General features: G+C 38.3%; 1 protein-coding gene across 2 annotated transcripts in view; it reads right to left on the bottom strand.

Annotated features, from left to right (window-relative positions):
- Positions 1-20752, bottom strand: part of PARD3B (par-3 family cell polarity regulator beta) — a 1019383-nt gene that overhangs the window by 306517 nt on the left and 692114 nt on the right. For both annotated transcript variants that reach the window (XM_061186691.1, XM_061186699.1), the window contains 2 exons: positions 18447-18653; positions 17474-17711 (listed from right to left, as the gene is read on the bottom strand). In XM_061186691.1, the coding sequence (XP_061042674.1) occupies positions 17474-17711; positions 18447-18653 (445 nt within the window). The remainder of the gene's footprint in view (positions 1-17473; positions 17712-18446; positions 18654-20752) is intronic.

Raw genomic sequence — 20752 nt, 5'->3', positions numbered from 1 at the left:
TAAGGTGATCAAAGATTGCTTCCCTAGCTCTCCCTCCAGGCTTACCAATAAATCATTTGCAGCAAAATGGAAAGGATAAGAAGTCTGAGAAAAAGATAGTGTTGGATTTCTAAGAACCCTTCTGCAGCACAATTTTAATAATAATCAGCAGGACATTTTCCTATTTACCATCTCATTCACACACATTGTGCTAAATTCAGTGGTCAATGAGGCCTCATCACAAAGATGAGATAGTTGCACCTTTTTGCAGATGTCTTACTTTTGAAGTTTCATTAACTGTCGAAGAGATACATCTCACTCTTGGAAATTGTACTCATTTACCAGAAGTCAATGCTGAGTTAATTTAGGTTTTTAGATTAGATGGTGATAACATAGTACACAAAAATAAAAGAATAACACATGCTGGGATTTTTTGACTTATAATCCTATTAGAAATCACCACCTTCCTTATTTTATAACTTCTAATTTCACTCATTTGAGGTTGAATTGAGGCCAGCTCTTTACTTTTCTGAAATACAGCATAAAAATGATACAATGATGCAGTGCTAGTAGCTTCAAAGTAAATGTAGGGGTAAAAGGGTATCAGATTTGCAAACACTTACAATTATTCAGAAAAAAAGGAATGCAGGCCTGTCTCTGTACATGTATCCATATGGAAAGAAAGAAAAAAAGAATGAGAGAGAAAGAAATACTTGCACTAAAGTGGTAATGTGTTAACATCTGAGGAATCTGGATGAAAGGTACATAAGAATTCTTTATATTATATTTTGTAACTTTTCTGTAAGTCTAAAATTATTTCATAATAAAAATTTTTTAAAAATCTAAGTAAGTTCTAAGGTTAAAAGACATAGATGAGAAAACAGATCAAAGAATTTATAGACTTAGTATATAAGGATGCTCTTAGACACAGTTACTGTTGGCTCAATCTTGTAAATCAACAATCAATACTCAAACACTTACATTGTTTAAAGTCACTGGTCTACTGGCAACGTGCAACAATATACATTACAAAAACCATCATCCCTAAACGATAGTAATGTTTCAGCTACAGCTGTCATCAATTATTTAAGATTCAATTCCTAAGCAGGTTGGTAGGCTAGCAGGCAAGACTTTTCAGAGAAGGAATGAAGAACTATGGAAAGAACCCCCAAATGATTTTAATCCTAGTAAGAGAACACTTTCTGAGCAACCTAGAACCCATGTGTATATACATAAGGGACTATTTTCACCAGATACAGCAAAATAATATGACTGCCCAAAGGAGGCAAATCACCCCCAGGCTATGTACATCAGTAAAAATAAAGGATCAGCTTATTGAAATATTGGCCCAGCTAGACTTTCTTCCATCAACAATCGGTTGAGACACATTTTTAAAGCAACAGCTTAAATGAATGGCTGTGTGTCTGTAATAATTTTGACTTAAAATGTCAACTGTATTTGAGATGCCATGTGCATTTAATCAATGTCTCTATATTGTAAAATAAATATACTTCAGTGTGACTGCTGTGCCAGCCCTAAATCACAATTCACAAAGACTAGAACATCTCTTCCTCTCTATTGACAGTTGCTAATGACAATACTGATTAAAATGGTATCCGCCTGCCATATTATTGTTAAACAGTCTATTAGAATTTCTACTGCATGCTATAATCCACCACTATTTCTCTTTATGTTGATACATCTCTTTTGGAATAAAGCATGATAGCTTTAAAGTTTAATACTGAAAATGCAAAACTTAAGAGCAGAGCTTATCAGTAGGTTTAACCTGTATTTCCAAATGAAGAGAGTTCCTTCTGTCAGAGATTCCAGTACTCAAAGGATTTGTTTCTCCCTTTCAGAATTAATACTTGAGTTTTTCAAAATGAAAACCTCGGATTAAAATAAACAACAACAACAAGAGAAAAAATATCAATTGTCATTTCAAAATCAAGTCAGCCTATTGAAGCATCTGCAAGTAGAAACTGATTGTTAGTTACTATTTTTAGAATAGATTTCTTAGAATCAAGAATTAACTCAGTAATCACTGTTGAATGCATATAATGGGCAAGGCAGTGAGCAATAGCAAATTTGGTGTCAGATACACTCAACACCATAGAGTTACTGGGGAAGGGGATCAGATAGAGTCCTGCTAACCAGGATGGATAAAGGCTGGAGAAATCACACAAAGATACAGAGGATGCCTTAGAGAGGTCAGCAAACTAGTCTAGAAGTGGTCCATGCAGGCATATTTCATGAGCAGCACAGGCCATGGCAGTGAAGAAAACAAATGACAGGTGAATACTTGAAAGTCAGATAAGATGCAAGAATTTCAAAGAAAACTATTCTGAAACTAGACATATGCGGCTAGGGGTAGAGCCAGGAATGAGTGTTCTGGGTGTGACCTGTCAGAAATAACCAAGTTCCACTACACCAGGACTCTAGTCTAGGATGACAGGGTTCAAAGCGGGGCCCACATGGGACCAAGGGTACTAGGCAATGCTACCAGGAAGACTCCAGAGTAAAAGCAATGAAGGCAGCACTTTGTTTAAGAGTCATGGTTACTCAGCTCCATAGTTTACTGAGTTCTGTGGTGGGGCTACCAGATGCCCGAAGTGAAGAGCAATTACACAAAGCTGACCAGGGTCGGGGAGAGACTACTGATAATCTATTCTGTGTTTCGTTCAGGAGACTAGGACCAGGAGGAACCTGAAAACTGGGTTACATTTATGAGAAGACATGAGGGGAAGGCAAAGGGAAAAAAAAATGAAGCAAAGGCAGAGGTACCTGGAAGAAACAAAAATTCCTAAGACATGGATCTCATACTCAAAGTGATATAAAACCAGTGGAAAATACCAAGATGATCCAGACCAATTCAAATGCAAGTCTAGAATAATCAGACTTTTCCACAAAGTGTGTCCTGAGCATGTTGAGATTGAGAAGATGTTGGGTGAGCTGGAGTTGGAAGGCTGACCAAAGGATTCAAACTGTCAGGGGAGGGAGTTGAATCTGCCCGAGGGAGGGAGAACGACCTACCTCGTCCCCACGTCTGCATTTGTTGCAGAGGTTCCTTGGCACCTTTGCTTACTTTTAACAATGCAAGAACAATCATCTGTATATATGTTGAATGCTTAGGTTTTTGGATTACTCTTGTGTTTTTGTGAGTTTCTTCCCCGTTTCCCTCTACTCAAGTCACAGTATGGGGAAAGAAGTTGCAATTGAAAGTAGTAAAACACAATTAAGGGGAGAAGGTAGAATAAATAGGAAAATATTCTGATAGCAAATTCCAATTAATTTGCCGAAGAGTCTTTACAAAAGTATGTCAGTAATCATATCACTGTTGATGTTAAATACCCTGGTAGATTGCGGATAACAAAGGCATGACAGAAACGTAGAGAAGGTGGCATGGGTAGTCTGGTGTAGTGTCTTGGTCAAAGGTCTAGAAAATTGGTCAAAGCCACCTCTTTCATTTTACAGTCCATCTTCATCATAAAAACTGTTCCTTCACATACTTTGAAACTTCCAGGAGGCAAAAGGAAGGCAGAACAAATCTATGCTATTGCTTTTCTACTATACATTGACTAGAGTTCAAATTTAAAGTGGAAAATTACAGTCCCTGGGGGAGAAGAACCTATCAATGGGAGGAACTAATACCAAAAGCCCCAGAATTAGGGTTTTTTACTGTTCACTGGTGATTTTGTCGGCAATCAGTCATAAACCGTTATTTCTGGTCCAGGTACCCTCCAGCTTTCTCTTGAGTTTTTTTTTTGTTTGTTTTTTTAAATTAATTTATTTATTTATATTTATTTTTTTTGGCTGTGTTGGGTCTTCGTTTCTGTGCGAGGGCCTCCTCCAGTTGCGGCGAGTGGGGGCCACTCTTCATCGCGGTGCGCGGGCCTCTCACCGTCGCGGCCTCTCCCGTTGCGGAGCACAGGCTCCAGACGCGCAGGCTCAGTAGTTGTGGCACACGGGCTTAGCTGCTCCGCGGCACGTGGGATCTTCCCGGACCAGGGCTCGAACCCGTGTACCCTGCATTGGCAGGCAGATTCTCAACCACTGCGCCACCAGGGAAGCCCTTGAGTTTTGAATTACATAATATTTTAAAGAATTCTTTTGTGGGCATGTGGAGGTGCTACTTTTAGTCATTCTCTGCTGAGACATTTCTACTTTGATTTCTGGAGCTATGTGGCTTTTTTCAGCTACTAAGAAAGCCTTGGGAGAATAGACAGCAGCTCAGGTATAGACAAGCACAAAAAACTAAGACAATATAAGAGTTCATTCCAGTTATTTTTTTCTTAATAGCTTCCACTCTTTTATATATTTCTTTAATTTGTAGTATAAATATTTTAAATTTGTAGTAGTAAAAATAAAATTACTTTTTATTTTTGTTTATTTTTCAAAGAATTTTATGACTATATAGTGGCATATAAACAAAAGATGGGGAGGGAAATTAGGGAATCATCAGATCTAATTGGGAATGCAGACTAGGGTAATCCACTGTCCCTATTTGCTTAAAACTGAGGAGATTCCCAGGGCATGGATTTTTCAGTGCTCAGACTGGGATGAGCTGGTCCCCGCAACATAGACCAAAGGACACACTGAATGTGAATATGTTTAAAGGCCAAATTTTTCATTTTGCCTCTAATTAGATTTTCTACTTTGGCAAGTTAAACGTTAATAGTCTTGGGCTAGTTCCTTCAATTCAGTGACAGTTCATCTTGCGAAACTGACTTGTCAGATACCAACCCTTATCTACCTCTACAGACACATCTATGCTCTAATCATTTTCAGTCAATGGCCAAGTAGTTGATAACCACAATGATAATTTATACACATACTGCAAGTGTATAAAATATATGTATCTCTCAGGCAGATAAAAACTTCCATTCAAGAAGGCAGTTACACAGCTAAGTTTAGATATTGAGACATCTTACTTTCAATATTTTTACTAAGGACACTGCTAATGGTTTAACCACAGTTTTATGGGATTCAGCGATGCTCTGGTTATTTAAAAGGAGCTTAGCAAATTTTATGTCACTTTAATAAAGCCCTACCACACCTTAAGGCAAGGTTGCATGTATCAAGAGAACACATCTGACTTGTTTACTGTGGTTATCTCCAAACTGAAAACAACACTTATTAGACAATCAATATTTGTTGTATGAATGAAAGATGTGTCAGGAAAAAAAGAAATAAAAGATTGGTTGCTTACTCTCAACATGCTTGTTATGTACTTAGCAGTGGCTTGGTCAATAGTACTGAATAAATTATTTCAAAAAAAAAGATTAGGGATTGCTCCACTCAACCTAAAAAAGCAGTTTGGAAAGAGATATTGAAAATCCATTTATTTAAAAAAGGCCTGGAGTTAGTTTTTAGGGGTGGAGAGGTAGAGAGGGGCTGGAGGGTATACAGCTGAATTCCAACCATAATTACGGTCATAACCTTACAGTTTGGCTCTTAATCTTAAATCCTATTTTCATTGTTAATAATTTCATATTTATGGGTCATCTTAATTAGATAGTAAATTTAAGTAAAGGGTTCATGTTGTATATCTTTTTCTGGGGTTCCCCAGAGTAGCATTTAATAGATACTAAAGTAATGAACTGACTGGCTAATTTTTTCATACCATTTTAGATGGAAATTCATCCTTCCTACTGTTAAAGTACTTCAGGGAGGTCAATTCTACCACCTATTCAGAAACCTCATTCCAGTGCTTAACAACCATCTTCTTTTCTACATCTAACCTCATTTTTTTCTGACAGTGATTTTGGCCCATTTTCTCTAGCCCTGTCCTCAGTGGAGATGGTGAACAGCTGGTTACTATTACCAGTTAACTCATCCTTCAACCTTTTCTTCAAGCAGAAATTAAAAACAAAAAGATTAACTCCCAATGCAGTTCACCCTCTTTCTTATTTTTGCACCACTTCCACTGTTTTCATTATTTTCAATACTATTATCTAGAATGACTAAAGGGCACAACACATTAATATCCAAATAAGTCTACTCCAATTAGCACACCATATAAGCCAGTCAATCAGCAAAAGCTTATTAAAGGCCAACACAGTGAAAAGCATCATGAGGAAGTCCCTTTGCTTAAAGGAATTTACAATCCCACTGAGGACGAGACAGACATGTAAAACCCAAACTAAAAACCGAGTCGGCCTGTGGGGAGTACTAACTGAGGAGACATGGACTATAGAGTTTTGATGAGAGAGACATGCAGGTCAAAGAAGGGTTCATAAGGAGATGGGGCTTAAGGTGGGTTCGGAGCCTGGCAGGACTCAGAGAAGGAAAGGAGGTTATCCTAAGAGAGGGCGCCACCTTAGGGCTTCACAAACTCGTTTTGGGTAATAGTGAGTAATCTGGCTGGAGTGGTGAGTTTGCAGAAAGGAACAGGAAAAAACAATGACAGAAATATAAATTTGAATAAGAATGTAGAGGATAGTGAATGCCAAATTAAATAATTTTATTTTTATAAGTTAGTATTTCCCATATGGAGGTTCCTGGGATTGGATGCAACAGAAACATCAGAGGGTCCCAGGCCCTAGCCTAGACCTAAGGAATCAGAATCTCATGATGAGGTCCATTGATCTATAACTTTAACAAGCTCTGTAGATAACTCTAGAGTACCGTTGGATTTTTGAGAACTACTGGGTAATTGGGAATCATCTCAGCTCCTAGAGCAGAACACTACTAATATTTTAAGGATGTGCTATGTATCAGGCATTTTTCATATATCATCTAATGTACTATTAGGTAGATGCTATTATTATTATTCCAATTTCACAAAAGGGGAAACTGAAATACGGACTAGTTAAGTAGTTGCTAAAAAAATAACGGAGCTGGGATTTGAACCTAAATAGAATGACTCCAGAGGATCTGCTCTTTGCCACTGTGCTATATTGCATTTTAGGGCATGAGGTGTTCATTAAATATCTGATAACTGAATGAATGAATGATTGGTAGCTCTGCCTGGGATGAACTGGAATGAAGAAAGGAAGAAAGCAGGCAAATCGGTTTTGCGTCTACTGAAGCAATCTAGTCATAGATAACAAAGACCATGATTAGAGTATGGCAGTGGAAATGGAAAAAAAAAAGGCCAGATGGAAGAGACAACATTTTGCGAGTATCAACAGGATTGCTGGCTGATGGAAGAATGAGAATGGAAAGAGGGAGGCATCCCGGATGTCACAGGATTCCTGGCAGTACCTCAAACAGAATCAGGGAAGTCAGGATGAGCTCATGACTTAGATGGGTGAATGATGAATTAGATTTTAGACAATGATGAAGCTGAGGTGAGGCCGGGCCACCGTGCAGAAATGACCGACAGCTAGCTGAAGAAACAAAACTGGACTGTCTCCAAAATCCTGGTGGATGTTATTTAGCATGGTTGAGATAATAGTTCTTGATGTGCAACCCAGTAATATTTGTATATTTTTATATCTTATACCTGTTTTTAATGGTTCTGGGAGGCCTCTTATTCTATGAGGAAAACAGGTACAGTTATTATGCCAAAGGTTCAAGCCTTTTACCTTAATTATTAACCATCTCATGTTACTAAGTTGCTGTTTTATACATTGACTTAAGACAGGAAAACCCAACGAATGGCGAAAATAAAGAACTATGGGTGTATTAAAGTATACACAGAATTATGGCTGGCGTCAGTGCATTTTTAAATGCTAACACAATGGTAGCAATGGTCAGGAGGGGTCTTGGTATTGTTATCAGTTCAAAGCCCGTCTCCAGGAAGGCTGTTTCACTTCTCCACATCTTGTTCTTTGCTATTTATCACATTCATCTCCCATGCATCTGGAAGATGGATGTTAGTGAATTACACTGAGGTTCTCAGATAAAAGGTGCAAAGTAAAGAACTAATTCCATTTTTCTTTCAAGCAAATTATTAAATCTATACATGTCATTATCTAATAGTATTAAGTAAACATCCTACAAGGACATGACATTGTGCTGGACATGGTACAAAGCAAATTAGGCAAATACAGTCTCAACTAGGAACTTACGAGTGTTTATATATATGAATAAAACTGTTATTAATGTGTTTTGTTATTTAATATGAGTATGCAAATGGCCCCATTAGGAAATCCTTTGCATTTTATTAATCTAGCATCTTAAATGATTATATTTCACCTTAGATGCTAATGAAGTTTATTTATGAATGTGTAGCTTCCACTTTAGTGCTTGTGAAAGTTCTTTTTAGCATATCAATTTCTTTAAAAGTTAAGCCAATTTTTTTTTTTCCACTGGACTTTTGTTCTGATCTGTTAACAAATCTAAACCTCATTATCCAAGAGAAGGAATGAGGTAAACGGGTCTATTCTTCTTCAGTGCTCTTTCGTAATTCACATTAATGTTAATGGGAGCTATGCACACATATTAAGAGGAGAAGAAAACCCTAATTAAACAAATAGCCTTTTGGTTGACATTCTATGTGATAATTTTTTGTGATAAGTATGAGAAAATCATCTTGCTTTGGACAGCCATGAACAGAACTACCGAGTAATCAAGTTTACATAGGGTAGGAGGGGAAGGCTATGAACAGCCATCAGATTTTAAAATGATTTTGAAAACAAGCTACCCATACATTTTTATACTAATTAACTCCATCAATGCCCCTCGCCCCTCCATTGAACACATACACCCCTCCAAAAAAATAAAGAATGATAAAGAAACATTTGCAGACATGCTTGACAGCTGAAAAAAAAAAAATTAAAGTCAGACGCCAAACAAACTCTGCATGCTGGGCACCATAGCAGCTCATTTGTCTGCACTCAGCCTATCAGAGGAGTAGCCCATCTGTCTCTGGGTCGTCTTTTAGTTAAGAAATAAATGCCGACCAAGCAATCCTAAATTTGTTTGATCCAAATTTAATCTATACTTTTTAGTTACCATACTTGCATCTCTCTCCATCATTTTATACCGCTTGTCCTATTCATAGAAGTTCCCTCTCCAATTCTTTGCATTCTGCTGTTCACAATCTATTCATATTATGATGCTAATTTTCCCCTCGGGTGCTTAGTTGCAAATGAACAAAAGCTAGGATGTTTAATACATAAATATATAAATATTATCAGCTCTCACACCACTGGGTTTAATGGAAGTCAATATCGGTATATTACACTCTCTACTTTGCATTTCTATTATGGGCTCAACACTGCTGGTCATAAAAAGTAGCATTCCGAGTCCAGCCCTGTGATAGTAATAATGAAAAAAAAAAAGGGTCATTGCTCTTCCCAACTCAAATGAAAAATTAAAATTGCTAGGGCACTTAGCTCAAAGGAAAACTGGCAAATTAACAAAACGAAGAAACGAAATATTCATGGCTCGTACTGTGGAAGAGAAAGTAAATAATTTAAGATGGACTCTGAGGTGAGAAAATTCAGTTACCAAAGAGGCAAAAGATGCGGCTAACTAAATTCCAGTGTGTTTGCATCTTCTGTTTCTTTTCCTCTGCAATCATAGACAGCCGTGGAGGAGGTCGGATGGCTGCACCAGGAAGTAGCCTTTGACATGCAAATTTATTTTTTGACCACAGTCATATATTTCTTTCAGACTCAATATCTGCAACCATTTTACCCTGATCTGCAAGACACTGTGTTTTCAGTGTATTTCTATACCCAGCGCGAAGCTGGATAGAACTTTGACCCACTTTGACTTTCGTTTTTCATCTGAAATTTCATGTTTCCAACTGGCCTCTAGTTCCTGAAACCAAGCACCTTAACGCTAGCCTGTGCTCGGCCTTTTGCCTTTGGGGAAATGACGGTTACAATTTCACTGGTCTGGTTACATTAGCTAGGTTACCCTTCATACCCATAAAATTGAACATTTTACAACCACTATCTAGAAAGAGGTAATGACAGGCATGGCTGCATTATACTTATTGTACACGAGACCTATAACAGCCGTTATGGGATCAAGGTAAAGAGCAGAAATGTACGACAGATATGTCATGCTCCCTGGAGATTTAAGTATTCAGTCTATCTAACCTAATTTAAAAATCAAGTCAAAATGTATCTTTATGGGTAATGTATTATAAGACAACTTCCAAGGCAGTCCAATGAAATAACTCTGAGCCATGCATTAGGAATATCAAGTCCAAAACCCATCCATACATTCTGGCCTGAAATACTGGGAGAAGGAAAAACAAGAAAAAAGAAGAAAGCAAAACAAAAAAAACTGATTCTCCATCTGAGTCCATTCTCCATTTGTATTCAGCAATAGAAAGTTTTACTGAATTAATTCAATAGAAAGTTTTTCATCACCAAGTGATGAAATAACCTTTGAAAATAGTTCATGGTTACATTTAGAACGGGGTGACCGAAAGTTTATAAAATATAAATGATTGAATGATTTTAGTTTTATCATTACTTCTTAGAGCTTACTATGCAAAATTGTCCAGGCTAAAGACAGCATGGCCACCTGAAATACATAATAGCAATTAGAGGAAAAGTAAAAAAATCAAAGCAGAAATTTAGTGGGCTCCAAGTGAAAGGCAATATCTGATGGTTGGCTGTCTGGGGTGGGGCCTTGAGGGAAGACAAGAAGGGAAGTCTACCAAGCCAAGCACCATACTAATAGCTTTGCTCACAAAACTTCACAACTCCGAGAGGATGCGTTATTATCCCCAATTTACTGATGAGTAGACTGAGACTCAAAGGGATTAATGAAGGCCACAGAGCTTGTAAGGGGCAGATTTTCAATTCAGTTAAGAATTAATTTGGTGGCGGTGATGTCTGTGCTGTTTGTGGTAGTGGTGGTGGATGACAGTGTGTGTGTGTGTGTGTGTGTAGGAGTGTTCTTTTTAAAATAATTCACAGCAGATGTCATTATATAGAGTTGCCCTAGTTTCAATAAGATACATACAGGCAGATACCGCAGGTTCGGTTCCAGACTACGGCTGTGATAATGCAATAAAACAAGTCACACAAATTTTGTGGTTTCCCAGTGCATATAAAAGTTATGTTTATATTATACTGTGGTCTATTAAATGTGCAATAGCATTATGTCTAAAAAAACAATGTATGCACCTTAATTAAAAGATACTTTATTGCTAAAATATGCTAACCATCATCTGAGCCTTCAGCGAGTTATCTTTTTGCAATAGTAACATCAAAGAACACTGATCGCAGATCACCATAACAAATAAATAATAATGAAAAAGTCTGAACTACTGCATAAATTATGAAAATGTGACACAAAGACAAAGACATGAACTGAGTAAATGCTGTTGGAAAAATGGCACCAATAGACTTGCTCGATGCAGGGTTGCCACAAAACTTCAATTTGTGAAAAATACAATATCTGCAAAGTAAAATAAAGTGGAGCACAACAAAACAAGGCATGCTTGTAGTATATTTGAGCATAAAATGGATGAAACATAGATGCTTTACCATTTGCAAAGTTTAGAAATAAAAGTTGTTGCCTCTGTGTTTTAAAAAATACCTTTGTCATTACGGTTCATGATTTAATATTTTCAATGTAGAAACTAAACCAGTGTATTCCTGAGGTATACCTGCATTAGCTGAGTTAGGAAGAAATAATAAAGAATATCCAACTGTTGGGCTGGGAGGAGCAGAGTTAAATATAAGCAGCTGCAAATCAAGTTCACCATTCAGATTACAGACCATGTGTCTTTAAAATGTTTACTTCAGGTATGAAGTATCATCACTTCAAAATGATACTTCAGGTATCATATATACTAAAACACACACAATTTGGGTTACCTCTTTGTTATAACTTTATGTGAAACTGGTTTAAAAATAATCTTCCCATATTCATATGCTGCAAAAATGAAAAAAAAAAAAAAAGCTGGAATAAGGTGATTTGGCATTAGTACCCCAGCGTGCTAAGTTCTGATAACGTACCTGCTGGAAATTCAGTGTAGCCTGTGTAGATGCACACTATATCAGGCTGGTAGCCAGTTACTGAGGGTGACATGACACCATCCCTTCTGATTCTACCTTCTTCATAGCACCTACTAGAGCCTGAAATAATCTCATTTATTTTGAGTGAGTTGTTTATTCTCTCTCCCTCACTGGAATATAAATTCCATAAGAGCCATGGCCAGGAGGTCTTGTTCAGCACCATATAAATTGACTGTTGATTCCCTCGAGTTGTGTCCTAGGCAAACATCACACCACTCCCTGGGAAATTCATTGTTATAGATAGTTTACATGTTTTGTTTTTGGTTTAAACTCACCACAAGAAATTCAAAATTCTTTGATTTTTTTCTTCCTTTGTGAAGATAAAAGAAGTACCATTAAAGCAGAGATTTACTGCTGTATGCCCAGTGCCTAGAACAGTGCTTGATGCAAAGTAAGCCTTCAATAAATGGTGTTAAATAAATGAAGAATAACTGTGAATGTGCTTGGCAAAGAGGAGGTATTCAACAATATTACTAATCAAATGAATATGGGCAAACATACTAAAAACAGAAATGAAATTCCGATTGGCAGGCTTTACTCTTTGTTCTTTGTTAATCCATTAAAAAAGGAGTTTCCTGGGCAGAACAAGGGTATAGAGAAAGATACTTGATCGACATCAAGCCTTTCCATTTAGGGTCCAGAACAACTTGATAGGCCAGAGGTTTTCAAAGTGAGTGGTCTATAATATCAAGAGGAGACAATAGCTGCTATGATGTAAAGGAATGGATTTTAAACACAAATCTGTGACAGAATTCAGCTTAAAGAATATAAGGATTGACAAGTTTATTAAATAATTGATAAATCAAGAACTGACTTTTGAATTTTCCACTCTAGACAGGGCAAGATTTTCTTAGCCAAAAGATATTTTTCTTCAGTGCTTAGAAAACATCTACTAGACCCCAGGAAGGCAGAGTAGCGCTGATAGCCATGGGGTTGTTTTTGGAGGGGTTTGAACTTCACCCTTTGGCTGCAAGAAGCCACCGGTGGTCTTTTCTACAGGGTAGTGTCATGAAGAATACAGGAAACACATAATGGAAAAATGTAAGCATCTTGATCCTCTAAAATTCTCTTTCAACAGCAGGTAAAACAGCATACAGGGAAACTACCAAAGTTGGTAAGTTCTTAAGCTGTGTAGTTTTCAATATACAATAATTCAATAATTTCCATATACAATAATTCACGGCCTGTGTAAGAGCCATAGTTGAATCTGCCAAGAGGTAATTCTGCAATCAACAAAACATATGCATACTGGAATCAGACAACAAATGTAAAGATAGGAATTAATGAGACCCCCCCATCATTTTTTCAAAACGATAGGAAGTAGGTTAAATTAACTGAACTAAACTGTGTTACTACATGTCATCAGCACAAAAGCGGCCAGTGAATATCAGAAAAGCACACAACACTTAGCTTCCCACAAGTAAGAGCAAAGTCACATCCAACTCCTCGAGATCCTTACAGCAATCAATCTTTTTTAAACAAGAAACTAAGTCAATAGCGTCTGAGCAACAGATGAGAGTTAAAGCAAAATCTGTTGGCTAATGGTAACAGCTATTGTGTTCTTTGCTGTTGAAAATGTGCATGTAGCAGCATCTCCAATACACTCACAAACTCAGATGCAAAAGGCTATGGAAAACAGTTGCTATTTTTACACTGGAGATGAAATCAAACACCACCTTTCGGATCTTAATTTTGCTAAAATAGTACAAGGAAACAAAATCCAAATTGCTAGATGTCTCAAGGATCTAGGACCTGTGATTTCTACCAGAGGAAAACACAGCAAATACTGGATGACAACAGGAAGAGTCAGCTCTGTATTCTGGGCAGTGGAGAATGAACCTGCCAAATCCCATCAACCGAAATCAAATACAAAGTTCAGGCTTACTTTAGTAATAGTCTAGAAAATGGGATATGTGAAGCTCTAATAGTTTTTATATTTACAGACTAGTCAAATCCTTATAGTTTTCTTCTTGAACACCTTAAAGAGGGTTTTTTTACCTTACAAATTACTCTGATATTGTAGAAGTATTAATGATTATGATAATAGCTATATGGTTTTCTATTGATGATGCAAAATTTGCTACACACTTAGGGGCTTAGACAACAGAAATGGGCTGAAATTAGGGGTTGGCAGGCTGTGCTCCTTTCTGGAAGCTCTCCAGAAAGAATCCATTTCTGTGCTTTCCACCTTCTAGAAGCTGCCCACAGTCCTTGGCTCACAGCCCCTGCAGTCACATATTGTATTTCTCTGTACCTTTCTTCCATGGTCACATCTTCCTCTTCCACTTTTAAGGCCCCTTGTTATTACCTTGGGCCCACCGGGGCAAATTCAGGATAATCACCTTATCTTAAGGTCAGCTGAAGAGCAACCTAAATTCCACCTGCAACCTCAATTCTCCTTAGCCATGCAATATAACATCCTCACAGGTACTGCAGAGTGGGACATGAACATCTTTAGGGAGGCCATTACTCTACTCACTGCAATAATTTACATTTACTGAATGTTTGTTACTTGCCAGGCACTGTTCTAAGCAAGTTACTTGTAATTAAGCAACTATAATTCGCACGATAATAGTAGATTCTATTGTTATTCCCATTTTTCAGATGACACAGAAAGAGATTAAATATTGCAATAACTTGCCCAATGTTACCTAGAGAGAAAGCAGAGAAACCAGGATTGGCATCAGAGTTACACATACAGAGTCTGCATTTTTAACCTCTGAACTCCATGACTGCAAAGGCGACTCTCATCTAAATATACTGCAGTTGCACGTTATCATTATTATCAAGGATGATTATCTAATAGCAGTCATAATAGTTACCCAGAATAAGGGCAAGTTTAAAATTTTAAATGGCAAATGGAAATACAGAGTCTAAAGAGACCACCAGGAAAAACACCGTTTTTTGAGAGATATGTCCACTGGTGTTGATGTTATTTGTGTCCCTAAATGTCACTTTGTAGTTTCAAGGTCATATGTATGTACACACACACACACACACACAAACATGGAGAGAGAGAGAGAGAGAGAGAGAGAGAATATATATATGAATAACAGATATGGAATAGAACTTTCCATTTCTGTCTAAAATTTCAGTGGAACACCCCAAACTGAGAACATGTGATGACAAATACCACCCAGCATTCTTAAGAAAGACATCTCCTAATGGTTTAATAAGAGGTGCTAAACTGGCCCATCAACTACCACCTCCCATCACTCATCTTTAGCCCATGGAACAGAAGGGTAGAGATTGAGAAATGGATTTTCTTTGCTGGGAAATTATAGGAGTAAAGGAAGTAATGGAAAGAGGTGCTTCCTCGTCTCACTCCCAACAAAATAAGTGAGGGGGCAATGAGAAAACCCCTCAGAAAATTTGGAGGTAATTGTATAAAAGGAGACTGACATCCCACGTCGTACCTGTTTGCTTGGTGATCTGGAGATGCCAGGCTGGTTGGGGGATCTCTATGGCAGGTGAGGAGAAACGGGAACAGTGGGAACAGGCTGCACTTCTATCATTTGGAGGGGCAAGAGTTCAGTAATTCTAGTGAGCCAAGCAGATGCTCTAGAAGGAAGCTGGACGAAAGCCACCTTAAGCTGACATCATCAAAGAAGTCTACCCGCTGGGTAAGGAGGCTCCAGAGTTGTGCTCCCTGAGGTCAAAGGGTCTTAGGAAGTCAACGGAAAAATAAATCTCCCATACCAGTGATTGGTGCAGTAAGGAGCCCCCTGAAAAATCCACAAAAGTGACCCACAAAGAGCCCCAACTGCCAGATTATACCAGATACACCAGTTACGTCAAACTCTGTCTTTGTTTTAATAAAGTCCTTCCCTTCCCTTTGTCCCAGAGACGGAGAACCAGAAGAATGTGGAATCCTGCGCACTGTAGGGCCCTCGCTAGGGCTGAGCCCTGAGGGGCAGGGAAGAAGAAAGTGCTGATTAACACCCGATGGTGCACGTTAGCCCCTGACAAAGAGGGTGCTTTAACATCCAGAAGTGACCAGAAAGCCATCAGCCAGAAAACTGAGATGCCATCAAATCGTGGACATTCTGACAACACCAACAGGGTGTGTTTGAAGGTAGCTGTAGGAGAAGAAAGAAAGTTGTTTTCTGATTGCACCCTGCTGAGCTATGCCTAGTCAATGGACTGACTGCCTGTGACATCTTGTCTCTCAGTCCCACTGAGTTAGACGGCAGTATACGAGCCTCATTTTGAAAGTGAGGAAAGCAAGGCTCAGGGAAGTTAAGTAACATGTGCAATGCCCAGCAGCTTGTGTATGAGGGTCACGGGTTCAGATCAAGGCCCTCTGATTCCAGATGCGATGACATCTCCACTGCACCTCACTGCCTCTGACGACTAATGTGCCCACAGACCTGGCCATGGGCACACCTAGAATCATGGGGGGTGGGGTGGGAGTGCGGTTGTGGTTCATCTAACCTGTCTTCTCTAATTCAAAGGCGGTGTTCTAGAGGTCACAGTTGAGGACTCCCTCACCTCTTGCTTTCCCTATGTTGATGGAAGAAGCATTTTCTTTATCCACATAATGCTTTGCTACCAAGGGCTATAGGCATTGCCCATGCCTCTACCAAGTGTCGGCTTTTCTTCGACATACATTTATGACAGCTTCCTGTCATCACCATGAGCCTCAGGAGCCAACCAAGAAGGCTCCTTCTGCCTCTGCAGAAAAGGATCAAGCACAGTCACCAGTTAAGATTTTTAGGCATCTACATATGATCCAGCAATCCCACTCCTGGGCATATATCTGGACAAAACTATAATTCAAAAAGATACATGCATCCCAATGTTCATAGTAGCACTATTCACAATAGCCAAGACATGAAAACAACCTACATGTCCCTTGACAGATGAATGGATAAAGAAGATGTGGTACATATATACGATGGAATACTACTCAGTCATAAAAAGGAACGAAATAATGCCATTTGCAGCAACATGGATGCAACTAGAGATTATCATACTAAGTGAAGTAAGTCAGAAAGAGAAAGACAAATACCATATGATATCACTTATATGTGGAATCTAAAATATGACACAAATGAACTTATCTATGGAACAGAACCAGACTCACAGACATAGAGAACAGACTTGTGACTGCCAGTGGGGTTGGGGGAGAGTGGGGGAGGGATGGATTGGGAGTTTGGGATTAGTGGATGCAAACTATTATATATAAAATGTATAAATAACAAAGTCCTACTGTATAGCACAGCGAACTATATTCAATATCCTGTGATAAACCATAATGGAAAAGAATATAAAAAAATGTATATGTGTGTGTGTATATATATATATATATATATATATATATATATATATATATATATATATATATAACTGATTCACTTTGCTGTACAGCAGAAATTAACACAACATTCTAAATCAACTATAATTAAAAAAAAGATTTTTAGGCATCTAGCTGAAGAGGAGGGAAAGCTTGCATTTTTTTTTTTTTTTGAATGCACACAAATGAGTGATTTCATCAGCAGAAACAAAACAAAATAAAACAAAACCATCCCAACTTTGCCTTCAAAGCAGGTCCCTACCTCAGCATGGCACCAAATCCCTTCCTCTTTATTTTCCTTTCTGGATCTTCATTTCCCTCTTTCTGCTTTTTCTCCTTGACTTTCAATTTGCCCTTTTCCTTCTTCTTCTCCTTTTCTTTCGGTTTTTTGACTTTCCTGGCTTTATTTTCTGCATTCTCTAGCTCAGAGTTCCCCTGAGGGGCAGATTCATAATTCAGAGCTCCTTGGCCGGAGTGAGAGCTCTTATCAGACAGACCATCTGTACAGAGAAAAAAATCAATACACATGGTCAGGGGCACTTACTGTTAGTATCTCAAGAAAAGTTAAAATGTAAAATACAGAATAATGAATAAAGGCACTCCGGAGTTCTACCCTGCCACAAGGCTACGCATACCCTTTGAAGAGACAACTGCCTAAAGCTGGTTACTTCAAGCAAGGTTTGCTGCTGGGAGTGGGCGACATTGGTTGCTTAGCCAGTAGTATAAAAGGTTTGATATGTGATGAAACACTGATCTCTCTGAAAGCAGCTTGTTAACCTTGATCAGCTCAGAACGCCGACGTGCTGGGAAACAAACAGGGTGAGTTTATTTCCAGGAGAAGTTTTTGAGTTCAGCTATAACCGGACTGCTTCTACCCAATTAAAGCAATCAGTCCTCGGGTTGAGGCTGCATCTAATGACTTGAATAATAATGTCAAGAGATGCATACTTAGTGCTCCTACCCTAAGGGTAAATGACAGTTGGTCCTTGCAGGAAATTGAAGGAGAACATTTCTTCGGCGGTTGCACTGTAAAATAAATCACATGTTGCGTTATCTAGTTCCATGTTTGTTAAGCCAAAGGGCAAAACATATCAGGGAAATGAATTACTTTTAATATCAAAAATATAATTGTGACCTTAAATCACTTTTCTCTGTAGCTAAGCACCCATTCTTGCCTATGATTCGCAGATAACAAGGAGAGGAAGAAACAATTTCAGCAAGCTCGTTGCCCCTACCAGCTTCTAATTCTTCGGGTCCATCGTAAGATTTGTCAATGGCTGCTCGGAAGCTCTCGTTGCAGCCTCGGCCACGGACCACGTGCGGCCGGGGCCGGTGGAAGGGAAGTTCGTTCTTCCTGACCTCGGCAACTGCAGTCTGCAGGCTCTCCAAGGAGCTGGACTTTTTCAAACCCAGAGTTGGACCGAAATCTTTGCTTGGAGAGTCTGGAAGAAAAAAGGGCAAAAGGTCACCCTTCCCCTAACGAGGCAGTGTGGCTCAGTGGGAAGGCTTGTTGTTGTTCTATCTCAAAAAGGGAGGAGGGGGGTTAAGTGGGTGGGATTTGGTGCTAAACCCCAGCGTTGCCCCTTTTTGTGACTTTGAGCAAGTACTTTGACTTCTCTGAGCCTTAGTTTCCTTTTCTATAAAGTTGTGGGAAGATTTAAAATGATATGTCATATATAGAAATAAATATGCATGCATATATATATATGCACATGTGCACACACATATACATGACTTTGAAAGGCTATAGCAGCCTGTAGAGATTATATGTATGAGCGTGTGTATATGCACACACACACAGTTGCACACACACACAGAGCACCTAACAGTGTCTCTCACAGTTCTCATTCCAAGCACTCCCCTACATTGTAGCTTTTATTATTTCCAACATTGTTTTTATAATTATTATGTATTATGCACAGAAATCAAAGAGCATTGAAGTGATTGTAATTTTTATGGTTAAACACTTTACCATACTCTAGCACTCTTACTGTATGGTGAATGCAATTTTTTTAGTTGACAAAACAAAGCAAGAAAGAAAACAACTTTTCTGTGTCAGTGCTTAACTGTTCCAAATGTATTTCTATTTGGGTATCCAGGAAAGAGGTAGTTTTCTTTATATGACATAATATTTCAAAAAAAAAAACCTAGGTGAAGTTTAATAATGTGTGTTCTGATATGTAATATTTTTCATTTGCACTCTTTGTCTTGCCCTGTTACCTGCCCCTTTTCACCCATGCCTTGACCCCCATTCCCACCCACAGCCAGGCCCCTAGTTGTCTGTAACAAGATTAGGCTACATAAATACCAGCAGCACAAGGATTATTTTAAAGATGGAGGGAATTCTAGCAGGGCTCTTTTCCACCAGGGCCAAAGCTCATGATCCTCTCCAGTTACAAAGATTACTGTCATGAAGGGGTTACACGTGCATTTCTGGAAATAAACTACTTTGCAGTTTTTTAGTAGATACAGATTGAGTACATATTAAGGACTGTGCACATACAGTACCTACTTCAATGCCTAGCATATAGTAAGGCTCAGTAAACAGCCCTATCTTTTCTTACTATGATCAGTATTTTTGCTTCTACTAATGCTGCCATGATGAACATTATCACTAGGTAATACAAGGAATACAAAAGAAGTACAATAAAGGTATAACGCCTATATAGACACGCATAAAGTTAAAAAAATAAAACACACCCTCCCATATATTGTGAATATGTTAAAAATAGTCAAAATAACGACAATAATGCTAATAAATAATAATGCAGAGAGTGCTTAGCCCTGTTCTAAGTGCTTTACCTAACTTACCGTAATCCTTACAGTTGTGCTACTGCCAAAATTGTTCCCATTTTACAGATGAGGAAACTGAGGCACTGAGCAGATAAATACCTAGTCTAAAGATACACACTTAATAAGCTTCAGAGCTGGGAACTGTCCTCAGGCAGCCTAATTCTGCCTTTTCTGCCGTACTGTCTAAAGTTGTACTTGGCCTCCACCCTCTATTTGACTATGGTCAAGCTACTTAAAATGGCCTCTAGTTTCCTCATCTCTAAAATAAGACCCTGAGCCTAATCAAGCAGACAAAATGCAAAAACTGGATGTTGTTTTACAGTTTCATCATTAACTTAACAGGAGGCAATTTTGCACTTCGAACAATATACATGATGACAATAGACATTACATTTTATAGGCAACAGTGCATCATTAATAAATGCAACAGAGATGGGACTAAGCAAAAAAAAAAAATTATAAGAAATTTCAGGGACAAATTTCAGGTGCTACTTGCAAATCATAAATAGTAAGAATACATCACTACTAAATCCAGAAAGAGGCATATTTCTTATAGTCCCAGGAAGGAAGGTAAGTGGAAGAAACAGAAATTGAGTAAGATCATTTCTGACAAGAAAACAAAAAGCAACATAGAGGCTCGGGGTATTAAAGCAACAGTAAAAGCTTTGGAGTTTACAGAAAATATTTTACACCATCACTCCCTAGGGAGGATCTGACATGAAGTTTGGTGAAAACATGAAGATGAAAA

Source organism: Eubalaena glacialis, chromosome 1, assembly GCF_028564815.1.
Source record: "Eubalaena glacialis isolate mEubGla1 chromosome 1, mEubGla1.1.hap2.+ XY, whole genome shotgun sequence".
NCBI classification, from domain to species: Eukaryota; Metazoa; Chordata; class Mammalia; order Artiodactyla; family Balaenidae; genus Eubalaena; species Eubalaena glacialis.
This window is presented reverse-complemented; position numbering and strand designations above follow the sequence as displayed.